This window comes from Pogona vitticeps, chromosome 2 (assembly GCF_051106095.1).
Source record: "Pogona vitticeps strain Pit_001003342236 chromosome 2, PviZW2.1, whole genome shotgun sequence".
Taxonomy (NCBI): Eukaryota; Metazoa; Chordata; class Lepidosauria; order Squamata; family Agamidae; genus Pogona; species Pogona vitticeps.
In genome coordinates, this window is record NC_135784.1 from 235861484 (window position 1) to 235878814 (window position 17331).

The 17331-nt window shown below is 40.2% G+C and overlaps 1 protein-coding gene across 1 annotated transcript in view; it reads left to right on the forward strand.

The window, feature by feature from the left end:
• Positions 1-16519, forward strand: part of OSTF1 (osteoclast stimulating factor 1) — a 30800-nt gene extending 14281 nt beyond the window's left edge. The window contains exons 2-10 of the mRNA XM_020787777.3: positions 4075-4121; positions 8166-8216; positions 8750-8813; positions 9636-9689; positions 10829-10936; positions 11732-11781; positions 11910-11988; positions 13367-13465; positions 14144-16519. Of these exons, the coding sequence (XP_020643436.1) occupies positions 4075-4121; positions 8166-8216; positions 8750-8813; positions 9636-9689; positions 10829-10936; positions 11732-11781; positions 11910-11988; positions 13367-13465; positions 14144-14202 (611 nt within the window). The 3' untranslated portion in view covers positions 14203-16519. The remainder of the gene's footprint in view (positions 1-4074; positions 4122-8165; positions 8217-8749; positions 8814-9635; positions 9690-10828; positions 10937-11731; positions 11782-11909; positions 11989-13366; positions 13466-14143) is intronic.
• The last annotated feature ends 812 nt before the right edge of the window (positions 16520-17331 follow it).

The following is a 17331-nucleotide window of genomic DNA, read 5'->3' on the forward strand; positions in this document are numbered from 1 at the left end:
GAACCAATCAGTTGTTCCATATCCAGTTCTAACTGTTGCTTCATGTCCTACATATAGATTTCTCAGGAGATAGATAAGATGATCAGGCACTCCCATTTCTTTAAGAACTTGCAATAGTTTGCTGTGGTCCACACAGTCAAAGGCTTTTGTGTAGTCAATGAAGCAGAAGTAAATGTTTCTCTGGAACTCTCTGGCTTTCTCCATAATCCAGCGCATGTTAGCGATTTGGTTCCTCTGCCCCTTCTATATCCAGCTTGTATTTCTGGGAGTTCTTGGTCCACATACTGCTGAAGCCTACCTTGTAGGATTTTGACCATAACCTTGTTAGCGTGTGAAATGAGTGCAATTGTACAATAGTTGGAGCACTCTTTGGCACTGCCCTTCTTTGGGATTGGGATATAGACTGATCTTTTCCAATTCTCTGGCCACTGCTGAGTTTTCCAAATTTGTTGACATATTGAGTGTAGCACCTTAACAGCGTCATCTTTTAAGATTTTAAATAGTTCCACTGGAATACTACCTCCACTGGCCTTGTTAGCCATGCTTTCTAAGGCCCACTTGACTTCACTCTCCAGGATGTCTGGCTGAAGGTCAGCAACCACACTATCTGGGTTGTCTGGGACATCCAGATATTTCTGGTGTGATTCCTCTGTGTATTTTTGCTACCTCTTCTTGATGTCTTCTGCTTCTGTTAGGTCTCTACCATTTTTGTCCTTTATCATGTCCATCTTGCACAAAATGTTCCTTTAATATCTCCAATTTTCCTGAACAGATCTCTGGTTTTTCCTTTTCTATTATTTTGCTCTATTTCTTTGCATTGTTCATTTAAGAAGGCCCTCTTGTCTCTCCTTGCTATTCTTTGGAAATCTGCATTCCATTTTCTGTAACTTTCTCTATCTCCCTTGCTTTTTGTTTCCCTTCTCTTTGCTATTTGTAAGGCCTTGTTGGACAGCCACTTTGCTTTCTTGCATTTCCTTTTCTTTGGGATGGTTTTTGTTGCTGCCTCCTGTACAGTGTTACGAGCCTCCATCCATAGTTCTTCAGGCACTCTGTCCACCAAATCTAGTTCCTTAAATCTGTTCTTCACTTCCACTGTGTATTCATAAGGGATTTGATTTAGATTATACTTGGCTAGCCCAGTGGTGCTTCCTATTTTCTTCAGTTTGAGCTTGAATTTTGCTATAAGAAGCTGATGATCAGAGCCACAATCAGCTCCAGGTCTTGTTTTTGCTGATTGTATAGAGCTTCTCCATATTTGGCTGCAGAGAACATAATCAATCTGATTTCGGTATTGCCCATCTGGTAATTTCCATGTGTAGAGTCGCCTCTTGTGTTATTGGAAAAGAATGTTTGTGATGACCAACTTGTTCTCTTAACAAAACTCTATTAGCCTTTGCCCTGCTTCATTCTGAACTCCAAGTCCAAACCTGTCTGTTGTTTCTTTTATCTCTTGAGTCGCTACTTTAGCATTCCAGTCCGCTATAATGAGAAGAACATCTTTCTTTGGTGTCAGTTCTAGAAGGTGTTGTAAGTCTTCATAGAATTGGTCAATTTCAGCCTCTTCAGCATTGGTGGTTGGTGCATAAACCTGGATTACTCTGATGTTGAAAGGTCTGCCTTGGATTCATATTGAAATCATTCTATCATTTTTGAGATTGTGTCCCACTACAGCTTTTCCCACTCTTTTGTTGACTATGAGGGCTACTCCATTTCTTCTGCAAGATTCTTGCCCACAATAGTAGATAGTAGATATGATAATTGTCTGAATTGAACTTGCCCATTCCTGTCCATTTTAGTTCACTGATGCCCAGGATGTCAATGTTTATTCTTGCCATCTCCTTTTTGACCACATTTAGCTTACCAAGGTTTATAGATCTTACATTCCAGGTTCCTATGCAATATTTTTCTTTGCAGCATCGGACTTTCCTTTTATTTCCAGGTGCGTCCACAGCTGAGTGTCCCTTCGGCTTTGGCCCAACCACTTCATTAGCTCTGGAGCTACTTCTACGTGTCCTCCGCTCTTCCTCAGTAGCATGTTGGACGCCTTCCGACCTGAGGGGCTCATCTTCCAGCGTCATATCTTTTAGCCTTTTGTTTCTGTTCATGGTGTTTTCTTGGCAATGATACTGAAGTGGCTTGCCAGTTCTCTCCACTATGACTTGTCCATCTTGGGTGTCCCTGCACGGCATAGCCCATAGCTTCTCTGAATTATTCAAGCCCCTTTGCCACGACCAGGCAGCAATTCATGAAGGGGGTTAAGAGCCTAGCCTTCGAGAAATCATCATCATCATGTTCCACCAAGTCAATTCTGATTTATGGTGGGCCCTTTCCAGGGTTTTCCAGATAGAAAATACTCAGAAGTGCTTTACCATTTCCTTCTACTGGGGGCATCCTGGGACTGTGCAGCTTGCCCAAGGTCACACAGTCTGGCTTTAATAAAAATGCACAGTGAGGAGTCAAACTCTAGTCTTTGACTCTGCAGCTAGATACCTAATAATTACCTTAGTATTCCCTCCCAGAAAGGAAACAAGAAATCTTGCCAATCTGCCAACGTACATCACTCACTGGTGGAATTAATATGACTGTTCTAGGCATACATGTGGAGCATTCACCTCCTGTGTTCTAAATTTGCTTCTTCCAAAGCAGCTTTCCCTACTTCGTTGGTTCCATTCAGGGCATCTGTTCTTCCCCAGATGTTATTGGACTGCATCTCTCATTGGCTAAGACTTCCATACCCAGTAATGAGGGATGATGGGAGATGCAGTCCACTGACAGCTGGAGGGCCAGTAATGCCTACTCTTGGTTTAAATCAATAGACCCTTGGAACAGTCATACATTTCTCGTATTAAGTGGTTTGGCCATAAATTGTGAACCTGCAAACCTGTAGTTCATCCTATACTGATGAATGTGGTAGTTATTCTCAGGAAATCTATTGCCTATCAGTCTCTATTCACTTTCTCCAGTACCATGACAGCGCCACTGATATATACCTTATTGTGAACCAGTGCAGTTTTTGGAACTTGGGGCCCCCAGGTTCTTGTCCCTACTCAGCCATGAAATTCATTGGATGACTTTGGGCTCCCCCATCTGTGTGTGTGTGTGTGTGTGTCTCCCCACCCCATTCCACCCAACCCAGAATATCTCAAAAGTCAGTTGTGAGGATACAAGAGAGGAGGAAAGTCAGGTAAACTCACTGGAGAAAAACTAGATATTAAAGAAAGGAATGTAGGGTTGTGGTGAGAAGTATTTCTGTCTGAATAAATGTTTGGTTTTGCTCTCCAAAGATTCCTGGCTAGACAAATTCTCCAGCCCCTCTATATTTTCTCCTAATTCATTGACATCCAGGAACATTTGGAAAGCAAAATTGATACTTCTGGGAAATGTTTAGAATTTTTTTAAAAAGGCAAACAGACTACAAGGATGATTGTGGACATATATTTATTATTATTATTTTTAAGCAGAGGCTGAATAGCAACCTCATAGAGATGCTGTAGCAGCCTATTTTCTGCATCACCAGGTTTGAATCAGATTACCTTTATGGTTGCCTCCAAACCTCTTGATTCTGTAGATGCTGGTATTGTTCTTCCCCTAGTCAAAAGCAAGGTTGTTCACAGTGAAAATGCATTGTCAGCAGCCAATAGCTAAGTCTGAACTTAAAGGAAATGTCTTTTCATCCCATTCTTCACCTCTCTCTTGTGGCTGAACACAGAAGAGGACAGCCTTCCTGTGTCTGTTTGAAAGAAGGAGTTTCTGAGTGGTGTTCCTGACTCTTCTTTGCCCTTTTTGTCTTCACAACAGTCCGATAAGGAGGATTATTCTACGGTGGTTACTGGCCCACGGTCACCAAGTGAGAATGGTGAAGAAGCAGGGATTTGAACCCAGGTTTCACAAGCCCCTGTCTTGTACTAATGACATATAGTTGGTGGCAGCAGGGCTCTTTCATCTAGAATGTTATTTCTTTAAAATATTTACTTTGTTTGTTAGGGTTCATCACACAGATGTTTGTACAGCTTAGCTTTAGAATTGAATAAGACATGTTCTCTTATCAATACATATTTCTCTGTCTGTTTTCAGGACAAGTCAAAGTTTTTAGAGCCCTGTATACCTTTGAACCCAGAACTGTAAGTATGGTTTCGTTTCTTTAAAGAAAGCAAAAAAGAGGAAAGGGTTATTTCCAAATACGACTTTAGCAAAGGAGCCCAGTCTAGTGTATGTTCATGACATATAGAAAGGAATATTTCTGTTTCGCTTACAGTGAAATCAGATCAGACATTAAAAAATCAGACATTTTTGGAGCACAGTGTTTCAATTTGATCGTCCTCATATTTGTTGATCTGTAAAATCTTCTTCATATAACCATCGGTTTTGTGCCTTGCCTTCTCGATGAAGGGTGTTAATAAAGTGTATGACGTGGCTTTCACTTTATACTTACTAGCGATGATGTTTATCAACAATTATCAACAAGAAACAGTGCACTCTCAACTGTGGCACCACAAACATCGAATATACTTCCCATAAGTGGGAATTGACTTAATGGCACATGATTATTATTATTGTATTTGCGTAGCTTTCTGACATCTGTAAGCCTGAAGATCGGCTTTAAAATATTTTAATAGCTAACAATAGATGGTGGACACATATTATCATTTTTCTGTAGACTGGAAGCTGAGCATTGCTTATATGAATGTACCCTGAATCCCACTAGCCTCAGCAGCAGCTTTTCCTGAAGAAACAGCTTGGAAATGATGTGAGCAATAGAACAGGACGTGTTCTGTAACTTTCAAAACTTTAAAAGCAGGGTTGTTGGTGGTAATATCTTTATTGGACAGTTTAAATATTGCAGACAGAAACACTTTTGGTTCTGGCAGGACCTCTTTTCAGGCTAGGCTTTGTGGAGCTTGAATGGGAACAGAAAGAAAAAAAAAAGTCCAAAAATTATCCAGACCAGTGTTGAAATCCCTGAATCTAAATTAATATAGCAAAAGGGTGATCCCCAACCTGTTGCATCAGCATGAGGTGTCAGATTTCACCTCAGGCTGTGTAGATTAAATGTCTTTCTCCAGCTCTGCGGTCATGGGGTTGCCAATCACCTGGTACACTTTTCACTGCCTTATATGGTCATGTAAAAGAGAAAGTGCCCCCTCTTTGAATTCTATGGTTTTACGTATCAGGACGTAACAAAAATCATCTGGTCCGTAGCAGGTCTGAAAATTAGTTAAATACAGCCTCAGATGAACAGCAGCACATGACATACTGTATTACACCGTCATGATTTATTCAACTGCTGTTTGGCCATGAACAGAGAGGCACACAGCAATGTGACAATCCTCATATCAGAGAATGGGTGGTTAAATTTAGTTCATGCACTAGCTAAAAGATGTCAGCTAGAGCCAAGTTAAGAAAGAGTATTACCAAGCATTTGAGGTCAGATGGCATTTTCTTGTAAAGAAATCTTATAAGAGGACTGTTTCAGACCTTTAGAGGATTGTAAGGGAAGGTTTCTCAGTCTCTGTGGTCCTTTAGCTGCGTTGGGATAAAGAAATGGCATAAAAAAGCTGTGACATCCAAGATCTTGACTAGCATTCATGTATTTCTCTGAAAGTCCGCTGAACATAAAACAGTTATCTCATTGTGACAGTGAATGGATATGTTGTTGGGTAAGAAGATCTGCAGTGATGTGCTTTTAAGACATTGATATTTTTCTCTCTCTCTTACTGATTCAACACATTTTTGGGGCAGTAGCATAGACATTATTTTATATCCTGGAAAAGGCTTAAAGTCCTTTGAATAAGCCTTGTACAATAAGCTAGCACAGAATGTTTTTACTATAATTCTGAATGAGGTATATGATACTTCTAAATGTTCCTTGCTCCACATCCTTAGAAGACTGAGGAACATACGGAAAGAACACCTCTATAGATCTGTTTTAAAAACAGTGTAGGCTCTCTACCAGCAAGCTTCACTATGTCTGCTTAGCTGGAAAAATACTTATGAACTCAATGTCTGAACTCTTTCTCTTTCTAGAGATAAAAAGAGGGGGAAATGTAGCCAGTCAGTCTTTCTTCTTGGGAAGTGTGTGTAGTGTTCGTTTCTTTTCAGAGAAAGAATAAGACAAAAAAGTTTCAGCCAGAGGTCATCTGGTTCCTTGGAAGTGATTTGTACCTATTCTGTTTGACCGGACCCTTTTGCAAGACTTACTGAGAATGCTGGTGTTGTGATCATTCAAATTTCTCCATGCTTCAGAGTGGCATGCCTGTTTTTTTAACCACCAAACTAAGGAACGAACACCATACTTCCAGATGTAGACAAATTCAGAGCACTTCTGCCTGGCCAGTGTGAGGAATGAAATATGGTCTCTATTGCAGTAGACACCCAGCCACAAAAATGATGATGGGAAGGGTACTGGAGGCGAAGGTTGCATTTTTGCCAGTTGTGACACTATATGTGAACACTGATGGCAGAGGATATGAGGGTATTGTTGGATTCCAGTTCCCATCATGCCTCAGCATTGTCTGCTAGCTAGGTCTGATGGGAATTCCACTCCAGCAATATCTGGAGGGCCATAAGTTGCCCACCCTGGTAGAGAGAGATGGTAAGAAGTGCAGAGATGTTTGTGGACAAGTAAAGGAGATAGGTGTCCATCGATGCCTTCAAAAAGATGGCTTCCGTAAGGGGCATGTGAAATTTAAGGAGACCTAGAATTTAGAATTGTTACTTTTTTTAAACTAAAACTCCTATAATCCTCAGCCAGGATAGACCAGATTTTGGGAGTTCCAACACAGTGCATTTCTGGGCTCCAAATTACTAATGACATGGGACATTAGTGACTGGATCCCCTCTCTTTGTTATTGTTATAGAAACTATTCATACCGTCTCAAGTAGCTGACTGAATTCCTACCGGAGCAGCAGTGCTGGAGTGGGAAGATCTAAGCCTTTTGTCTACACCATTTTGCTAATCTAACACAGTGGTCCCCAACCTTGGGCCTCCAGATGTTCTTGGACTACAACTCCCAGAAGCCTTCACCACCACCTCTTCTGGCCAGGATTTCTGGGAGTTGAAGTCCAAGAACATCTGGAGGCCCACGGTTGGGGAACCACTGATCTAACAGACCTTTTCCATCCAGGCACTGTGAGTGCTGCACCATAGAATACTAATGCTGTCCTTATGGATGCACCACTACACTTTGCCAATGCAATGTTAATAGAAATTTGGAGTGTTTCAGTACAAAATATGGATAGAGGAAAAAGTGATGAAATCGCCATCCCTTCTCAGTACCATTTCTCTGATTGAAACAGAGGACACCTGAACTCCTTTGAAGGAAACAGAAGACTCGGGTGGGTCTTCCAGGAGATGTACTAGCTGTGTTATTATTTATTAGCAAATCAGTAGGTGGCAGCGGAAGACAGAAAAAAGCCTCACTTTCTGTCCCAGCAGCTACTACAACAGGCTTAGGGCAGAAGCACCAATGGTTTTTTTCTGGAGCCAGAGCACTTCTCTTGGTCCCTTTTTTTTCTTCCACTGCGTGCCAGCCTTGCCCATGTTCTTCTTCTTGCATGAATTTCTGAGTGCAGGGAGACTGGAGGATGCGAGCTGTGGGAGTGGGGCAGAATGCAAAAGGTCTCCCACAAACTTAAGATCCATGTGCAAATTAGAGTTTGATTCAGGAGCTAGGAAAAATTAGGGTTTGGATTACAACTCCCATGATGTCACCATGCCTCTCCTATCTGGATCTTTGCATTTTTAGTAATATGTTGTTATGTTTTTAAATTGTACTTAGATTTGATACGTTGTCACCCGCCCAGAGTAGTTGGTAGGACTAGATGGGCGGGCTATAAATGTAACAAATAATAAATATCATGGCTACTGACCATGCTCATTCTGCATTCTAGAAACTGTAATCCACAAACATAATTTCCCCCTGATCAGAATACATGAGGATGGCCAACATTAGCATTTAAGCAAGAGAGTAGTAATTTGCTCCCTCATTATAATGCATAATAATGCTGCAGTCCTAAAATATTTTATTTATTTATTTATTTATTTACAATATTTTTTAGCCGCACCATTGCCAGTGGCTTCTGTGATTCCAAATGCCATTCTTTAAAGTTAAAAAATATGCTTTAAATCAACATGTACACTGAAAATAACGCATTTATTTTTCCAGCCAGATGAACTGTACTTTGAAGAAGGGGATATCATCTACATTTCTGATATGGTGAGTTCATAAATACAGCATGTTAACAATTGGGCCAATTTATGTTAACAGAACAGATCTAAAACAAAGTGGATACAGTGGTGCCTCGCTTAGCGATGTTAATCGGTGCAGCAAAAATCGCCGCTAACCGAAAACATCGCTAAGCTATTTTTAAAGCCCATAGGAATGCATTGAAATCCCTTCAATGTGTTCCTATGGGCAAAAAAACTTACCTTTAAGCGAAAATCCTCCATACTGCAGCCATTTTCACTGCCCAGTATGCGAGGAATCCGTCCCAAAACACAGCGGGCGGCCATGTTTTTTATCCGGTGGCCATTTTGGAAACACTGATCAGCTGTTGGGAAAACATCGCTATGCGAAAATCGGTAAGCAAAACATCTTACCGATCATCGCAAAGCGATTTTTCCCATTTAAAACATCGCAATGCGATCGCAAAAGCCAAATCGCTATGCGATTTCGTCGTTAACCGGGGCACTCATTAAGCAAGGCACCACTGTATTTTCTTTTCAAGCACTGCTTTCTTTTCATTCCAGAGTGACACAAACTGGTGGAAGGGAACCTGTAAAGGAAGGACTGGATTAATCCCCAGCAACTATGGTATAGTGCACTTTTTTCCCTTCCCTTCCCTTCTCTCTTTCTTTCTTTCTTTCTTTCTTTCTTTACCTTTCCATTGTAGGTGTGAAGCAAAAGAAATGAATTATTATTTTAAAGTAATATGTGTCAGTGGGAGCCAAATAGAATCTATATGGTAACATCAGGACTACAGCTTGGATAAATTGCATTGGGGAGATGACACCGCTCAGAATGCCCCATTCAGTTTAGTTTTTACTCCTACCAACTGGGGAATTCTTGGAATTGTAGAACAAAAACAGATTTTTTGCAAACACTGGTCCAGATTGGCTGGGACAAAATGAACACCGGGCAGCTTCAAGGAAAGCTTTTTAAGTTGAGGTTTTCTTGTGCTGCCACCTGCTGGATGAAAAATGTTTTCAAATGATGATGCTTTTCTCTCTTAACTAATAGGTCAGAAATTAAAGATGTCAGTTACCAAGCCCTTATTAAGTATATGTTAAAACAGATTATTCTTGTATGAAAAATGTAGATGAATGGGGGAACGGAACTGATATTGAAGAGATTAGGAAGCTGGTTTCCAGCAAGTTCACTTGATCATGATCATTGCCCATTCACCTTTCTTAAACAATTTTTAAAAAGTTATTTGTGGTTTACACAGCAGGGAGTAAAATGTAAATTTAATGTCCATGATTGTTTATGAATTAAGTTAAATTAATGTGATCAACATATTAATACTGAAGGAATTAAGGATGCTGCTATCCCAGGCACATTTAATAGTGCATTAAATGGCGGCATAAATTAAAACAACTGGTTAACATGTTGTGTGTTTTTGTATTTGTTGTTTAGTGGCTGAGCAAGCAGAATCCATCGACAACCCACTACACGAAGCTGCCAAGAGAGGTAATCCGATGGGGTTTATAGCACACACATCTCTGCTATAATTGTATATAGCCAATACATGTTCAGTGGCCACTAGAAAGTAGCATTATTTAACTGGATTTCTTGGAATTCGTTTGCTTTTCCGTCATTTATTTTAGGGAATGCATTAGATTGGGCTATGGGTGAGGCTGGCACATAAGTGGGATTCCAGACTTGCAGCTGAATTTTCCTTTCCCCTTGCATTCTCCAACTTTCTCAAGCAAAAATTATTTTGCGGGGCTGGGAAAGGAAAGCCATACAGGAAAGGACAATGTGGTTGATAGATGACATTCTGTTGGCAGAACAAGCTCTTTGGATACATTACAAGAGCTGGATTGTTTTCAGTGTCTATATGTAGTCTCTTTACATTTTGTTTGTTTGAAACACTAAAGCCCTTTCCATTTTTATTCTTGCTGATTTGGGTATTTCGAGCAAATATTATGGACTCCAGGTTCTGTATAGCCTCATTTGTTGGAAAAAAACATGTCCCCATCTTGAAACTTATATTCATTAGAATGAGAAAAGATGATATTAGACACATTCTTTCACTGGCCAAAATACAATATTGAATTAGCATCATCTGCTGCACATTCCCAGAGCACTCCTAGAAGGGGGGAATGGTAAATTGCTTCCTCGGGTGTAGAGCACTTAGTTCTTAATTCCCTTATGTTGTAATTTGTGGCACATAATTAACTCATTATTAAGTAAGAAAAGTCAATTAGAGGTGCTATACTAGGTGAGAAAAGTCAAGGGAAGCCAAGATAATAGGTGTTACGTAATGAATTAAAATAGCTGGAGCCACTGCAAATATCACCTTTTTCAGAAAGGTGATATTTGAGTACCAGACAATTCCTTGCACATACATTTAACTGTGAAAGTTCTTTTGTGTTTGTGTACAAAATATTCACTTTATCCTACAAACAAAAAGTTTTTTTTCTAAGAGGGAAGGCTCTTAAATCCCATTGCCCTAAGGTATCATGTAAGAATACTATGACTCAGTAATATAGATATATTTAATAGCAAAGTGACCTGAATTTATACTAAAATGTAGTCTAATTGGATCTCACTTTAATTTCTGAATTTTAAAAACTGATGTTCCATTAAAGTGATTTTTGTTTCAGGAAACCTAAGCTGGCTGAGGGAGTGTTTGGATAACAGAGTTGGTGTCAATGGCTTGGATAAAGCTGGAAGCACAGCCCTGTACTGGGCATGCCATGCTGGACACAAAGGTAGGGGTGGAGTTACCTGTTAGTTTCTCTCCATTTCTCTCTTTCCATTCCTAAGTTTCTTCAGTCCCATTTTCACATCAGCTTGCATTTTTTTTAACGCCAGCACAAAGAATATATTTTTCTAGGTTGCTTATTTGTGCACAGAGTTTCTGCTTAAAATATGGAGTTGGATTGTTGTTGTTTTTTGCAGTTTCCCCAAGATACTGCATTTTGTGAGTTATTTTTGTTACCATACACATGTGTGCACCTCCCCTTAATATACACATTTTGTATGCATTCTTTTTAAATTAGAGAACTACATTGCATAACTACATTCATTCAATTAAACTAAAATGGAAATAAGAATAAGTTTCTTCTCCATCCCCACGCAAAGGTATCCTAGAATTTTATCAAGATTTATGACAATCTTCTCGGATTTTCCATTGGCTGAGTTGATGGACCAGCTACTATTTCTTCTTCTGTTACAATAACAATTGCAGTCTGAATTCATGTAGGATACAAATTAAATTGGGGTCACAGTAGTTAAGAAACATATTGGAAGATAACTTTTAAAAATATGCCAAAATAAATGTGGACCTAAAATCATAATAGCAAATCAGAAAGTTCTAAACATTGAAATGTATTATAAATTTTATGCATTGATTGTTTCACAGTTCTTTGCTAATTCACTTTTTAGATTTAAACATGATGCAGGCATTTGACTGAGTCAGGATTCTGACCTTCCTCTTACATTTTAGCTAAGAGTAAACGTTCTAGTTTCTCATTAGGTTTTTCCTTTTCTTTTACTTCATGTAGACATAGTGGAAGTGTTATTGACGCAGCCAAATGTAGAACTAAACCAACAGGTACGGCATTAAACATTGAATGGCTTTCAAGAATTGGGCTGGAATAATATGATTGGTTGCCAGTGGAATGAACTGAATGATCACGGCCCCTTCGAACTCTGATGGGTATTTTCCTTCTGCCTCCACAGAATAAACTAGGAGACACTGCATTGCATGCTGCTGCATGGAAGGGCTACGCAGATATTGTAGAAATGCTGCTGGCAAAAGGTAAGTTATATACCAACACAGTTGTGTTCTGTTAGAGGCATACGTCTGGTTTGAGTCTGCATGTTGCTGCATAAGAAGCTGAGAAATGCATGAGCTTGTGCCTATGTGCAGTGTTCTCATGTACTTAGTACACGATAATTCAGTGCTTTTTGTGTTAATGAACCATAGCTTTTAATCGTTCTCCTCAGGAAACTAGGTTTACCAGGATGTGAAGCCATGATTTGAAACAGGTTTGTATTGCTCCTGCTCTGGCTGCTATAAGTTCTTGGTCTGACTTCAAGGGAAACATTTGTTAATTGAACACTTCCAGGGTTGGTCTCTGTGTACAGAGAAAAGAGGAAGGAAGGATGGCGTTAAGATGTAACATGCAAATTCAGTCCTCATGCATATTGCAATTTATTGAGCAGTGCTTCCTTGGTCTGAAGTGGGCCAAACACATTTGTGTGGCCAAGGTGGCAGGCCCAATACAGTCTGGCTGATTTTGTAGACTCATCAGATCATCTGTTAACACTGCTGTTCCTTCCCTGTTTGATACATGTTGAATGCAAATCTTTGGAAGCTTTGCATTGTGGATTGCCCATAGGAAGAAAAAGTCAGATCTTAAGATGAGCTTCTTTAGTCTCTTGAAACAAAGAGACAAACTTTCCATATTGCTGTTTTCTGAATTGCAGTCACTGCCGATACAGCAGTAATACAAGTAATTCAGTACAGTGGTGCCTCACAAGACGAATGCCTCGCAGGACAAAAAAAATCACAAGATGAATGGGTCTTGTGAGTTTTTTCGTGCCTCGCAAGACGGCCAAAAAGTCAGAAAAAAGTCACTTACCAGGTACAGTAGACCAAGCGGTCCCTTGGTAGCCCCGGAACAGCCGGACTCTGTGTGAGCAGAGTGCCGAACAGCTGAGAGTCGTCAACCAGCAGAGGCGACAGCCATTTTGAGAGGCAGCAGCCATGTGGTCGCCTCTCAAAATGGCTGCCGACTCTCTGCTGGTTGCCGACTCTCATCTGTTCAGCACTCTGCCCACACAGAGTCCAGCTATTCCAGGGCTACCAAGGCACTGTGAGGAGTGGGTCTCAGTCTACTGTACCTGGTGACTTTTTTCTGACTTTTTTTTTGTTTCTGAATTTTTGCCCCATAGGAACGCATTAATTAAATTTCAGTGCATTCCTATGGGAAAACACGCTTCACAAGACGAAATTTTCACTAGATGGCATTAACCGTGGAACGGATTAATTTCATCTTGCAAGGTACCACTTGTACTATGAGCTTTCATGGACCAGGATCCAGGTCTTCAGACACCTGGATACAGTGTGTGATTATAGTTCTTACTCTACCTGTATTTATAATAATCATATGCTATCTTTGGTTTTTATAAAGGTGCTCGAATAGATTTAAGAAACAATGAGAAAAAATTGGCTCTGGATATGGCGACTAATGCTGCATGTGCATCCTTGCTTAAAAAGAAACAAGGTCAAGGTAATCCTTTGATTTCCAATCATTCTTTTACTACCTTACACCAATAAAAGAACAATTAGTGTCTTCAGAACAAGAAACATAATATGGGGTTAGCTGATGAGGTTAGAAATGGACTCCAAGGCTTTACATGTATTCATTAATGGGGTACTTCTGCACATGATGGTTTGTTGCACAGTCCCCCCGTCTCCTTCACAGAATTTTGGAAGTGGTCAAAATGGCAACATAGAATATATGTTAAGGAGATGGAGATGTTTTGGTTAGTAGCATGAGACTCAGGAAACATGTTGTCCAGAAAGCCAGGCAAACTGATCCATCGAAGAAAATGTATCATTCAGCAGGCAGAGAGCTTTCAATAGAATAGAACTTATTTTCAAAGAATGCAGAGATTAATTTGTTTTCCATTTTCTCAAGGGCATGTAAAAACAAACAAACCATCGAATGATGAAGTGTTCTTTATAGTCAGGCAGAATTCACAGTTGGTGTGGGAGGAGGCATTTTTATTTATCGTACTTATTTCAAGAACATAGAGATATGTAAAAATGCAGCTTACTGAAACGTTGAGGTATCGGTGGTATCAGATGTTGATAACAGATGTTTAAATATTCAGGATGTCTGGCCCTGCTACAGAGGACAATTTTATATGTCTTTGCTTTCCTTCTTTTTTGTTCTGCTTTCTAGACATAATGAGAACATTAAGCAATGCAGAGGAATACCTTGATGACGAAGATTCTGATTGAATTGCCTTAATGTATTGAAAAGCTACAACCTCTTTGCCTGCACCTTCCTAAGCTCTTGCTCTCTGTAATTACAAAACGTACTTCTCACTCATATAGTAATTAACTGTTACAATCATCTGAAATATCATAGTCAGAAATCTCTTCCACAGGGTCAAAGGAACTCTGCTGAATTAAGGGCCATGTATTGTCTAACTGCTTTAAAATAATTTGTGTAGGTGAGAATATACATACAGTGAATTTTCCCAGACATTCTCTGTTATGCTGGACATTGGCTTTGCCCTCTAAAAACAGGTACAGTGGGGTCTCGACTTACGAACGGCTCGACATACAAACGTTTCGACTTACGAACTGCTCTCATAGGAATATATGGACTCGACTTACGAACTTAGATTCGAGTTACGAACTCTTTTTTCCTTTTTTAAAAAGCTAAGTCATCTTAGGTTAAAAGAAAAAAAATAAAAAAATATCCCCCTCTAGTGGCAGAAGGTGGAATAGCAGCTTCCCATTAGTTTCTATGGACGTAAAGAGCAGATACGGATTAAATGGTTTTCAATGCATTCTATGGGAAATGCAGATTCGACTTAAGAACTTTTTGACCTGAGAACTGCCTTCCAATACGGATTAAGTTCGTAAGTCGAGACCCCACTGTATAATATTTGGGACATGCAAATAGCCATGAAATATATCTGACACACCAAATATATCTGATTAGCATTATTTTACAGAGGGAAACCTTTCAGGTAGCAGACTGGTTCTGTTTTTTTCAGAGTATATCTTTGCCCTCCCCCCATGTGCGAGTGTGTTTGTGTGGATGTTTATACTTGCGTTTATGTGTAATTGGAACTCCTGTGTGTGGAGACACCTGGATCCCAAATATGAGAGGCAGAAAAATATTTTATATTAGAAAAGTATAAAGCGCTAGGATTATGTTTCCCTCAAAACTTGGCTGGGAGGATGACTGTTCTATAGACATTTCCTCTTCTTGCTTTCGATTATGCCCAACAATGAAGAAGTGCTGATCCTGTTCCTATGGCTAAGAGAACGTAACATAGCATAGCTTACATCTGCAACTTTGCACAGAAAGGCACAGATCTCTCCACTTACAGAATGGGAAGTTTATCTCCCTGGTACACCAAAAGAGAGAAATCTAGTTCAAAGGGCAGAAGTCAGTTTTCTCAGCCCAAATTCATCCCCTCCAGAACTCATATCAAGGACAAAAGGAGGCCAAACCATATTTTTCTTTCTGAAATTATCGTAAGTGCAAAAGTGGCTTCTCTCACCTTTCACCACCACCTCCCCAGCCCCATGAATTTGGAACTCCTTGCTATTATGTGTGTGAAAGATTGTGTGTAAATAGGGCTGGCCCTTCTTATAGACAGAACAAGGTGCCTGTTTTAGGTTGCACAATACAAGTAGGGAGGAATCAAGGCTCTATCCTGCCCTCTGTTTTTCCCCCAGAGCTAAATAAAGTTAGGTGGCAACAATGGAAACAGTGCTGGCTGGCCAGTGGCAGCTGGAGGGAGACCTCACACTGCCAGTATATAAATATAATGTATGTGGTTTTTTTTCCCCCTTTTAGGAGAGGGAAGTTAAGATTTAAGAGGTGATGTATCATGGTCTTCCATCCTTTCTGGTACAATTCATAAATCCTTACACAGCCAGTATTTCCTCTGAAGTAAGGCACTGAGTACCTCCATTCAACTGAGCATGTGCTCAACTTCATGAAATAACCACAAGTCCTTCCGATTTCCTTCCTAAACAGCTGGTTGTTGATATTACTGGGAGGATTCCCAACAGTTGGCTTGAGAGAGGTGTTAAGTCAGAGGTGGGCAATGTGCAGCCCTCCAGGTGTTGTTCGACTGTATCCCACCAGGATGCCTTCTATGCTGGCTAGGACTGATTGGCCTCACAATACTGCAGTATCTGGAGAGTCCCACTTCACCCACCTCTATGCTAAGTCGTTTGCATGCGCAAGGTTTCTTGTCCAGTGAAGGTTGCCTGGATGGAAGCCATCTTCTCTGTGAGTTTACCACACATAAGAGGATCAGATTCTTTGACTCAGAGTGACTGCATTGCATTAGCGTTACTATCTGTAGCTTGGAGGTGGGGACTGGTTTTCACTTTATGTTGTTTTGCTTTCTCCTCAGCTAATCTTCTCTTCTCCCTGTAAGGTTTTGGCCCTTCTTTTTCCCTCCAAAACATTTTACCTCAGAGTTGATGCGCTTCTAAAATTGTTTCTTGGGTAGAAAAACCATAAACCAAAAAAATCTGTTCAGAAAAGAATCTAATATGAATAAAGATTTTAAAATCCTTGAAACTTTATTGTATGCCCTCTTCAACCATGTAATATTTGGCTTGTGTTGGAACCTAATAAAGAATTTTAAGACCAGACCTACGTACCATTAGGAAGAGGGAGATATTGACAGCCATTTTCTGATGCCATAAAAAGAACAGCATAATGTCATTTGTTATGATTTATTATAGCTGTATTTTTGCTTCCAAGGAGGGGAGAGATCTTTGTAGATTTTTCTGCCTTAGGTGCTAACATAACCTGAGTAGTCTTGTGTACTACACACTTTGCCTGGCCCCTCACCACTGCAGGAGTATACCGGATACCTTGCAATTGTGGCCAGGTATACATTGGAACCACAAAACAAAGAATCCACACAAGAGGCTTGTGGCGCAGTGGTTAAAAAGCTGTACTGCAGCTAAAACTGTGCTCACGACCTGGGGTTCAAATCCCAGGTAGTCGGCTCAAGGTTGACTCAGCCTTCTATCCTTCCGAGGTTGGTAAAATGAGTACCCAGCTTGCTGGGGGGGGGGCAATGTGTAACCTGTATAATTAAATTGTAAACCGCCCGGAGAGTGCTTGTAGCGCTATGGGGCGGTATATAAGTCAAAAAAAAAAAAAAAGAATCAACATGAGAGACACTGCAGACTAAAACAACCAGAAAAATCTGCAGTAGCTGAACATGCCCTAAAACAAGCTGAACATGAAATTCTATTTCAAAATACTGAAATACTGGACAACACCAGCAATCATTACTTTAGACTGCACAGGGAAGCCATTGAAATCCACAAGCACCAGCAGAATTTCAACAAAAAAGAGGAAAGTTTGAAACTCAGCAG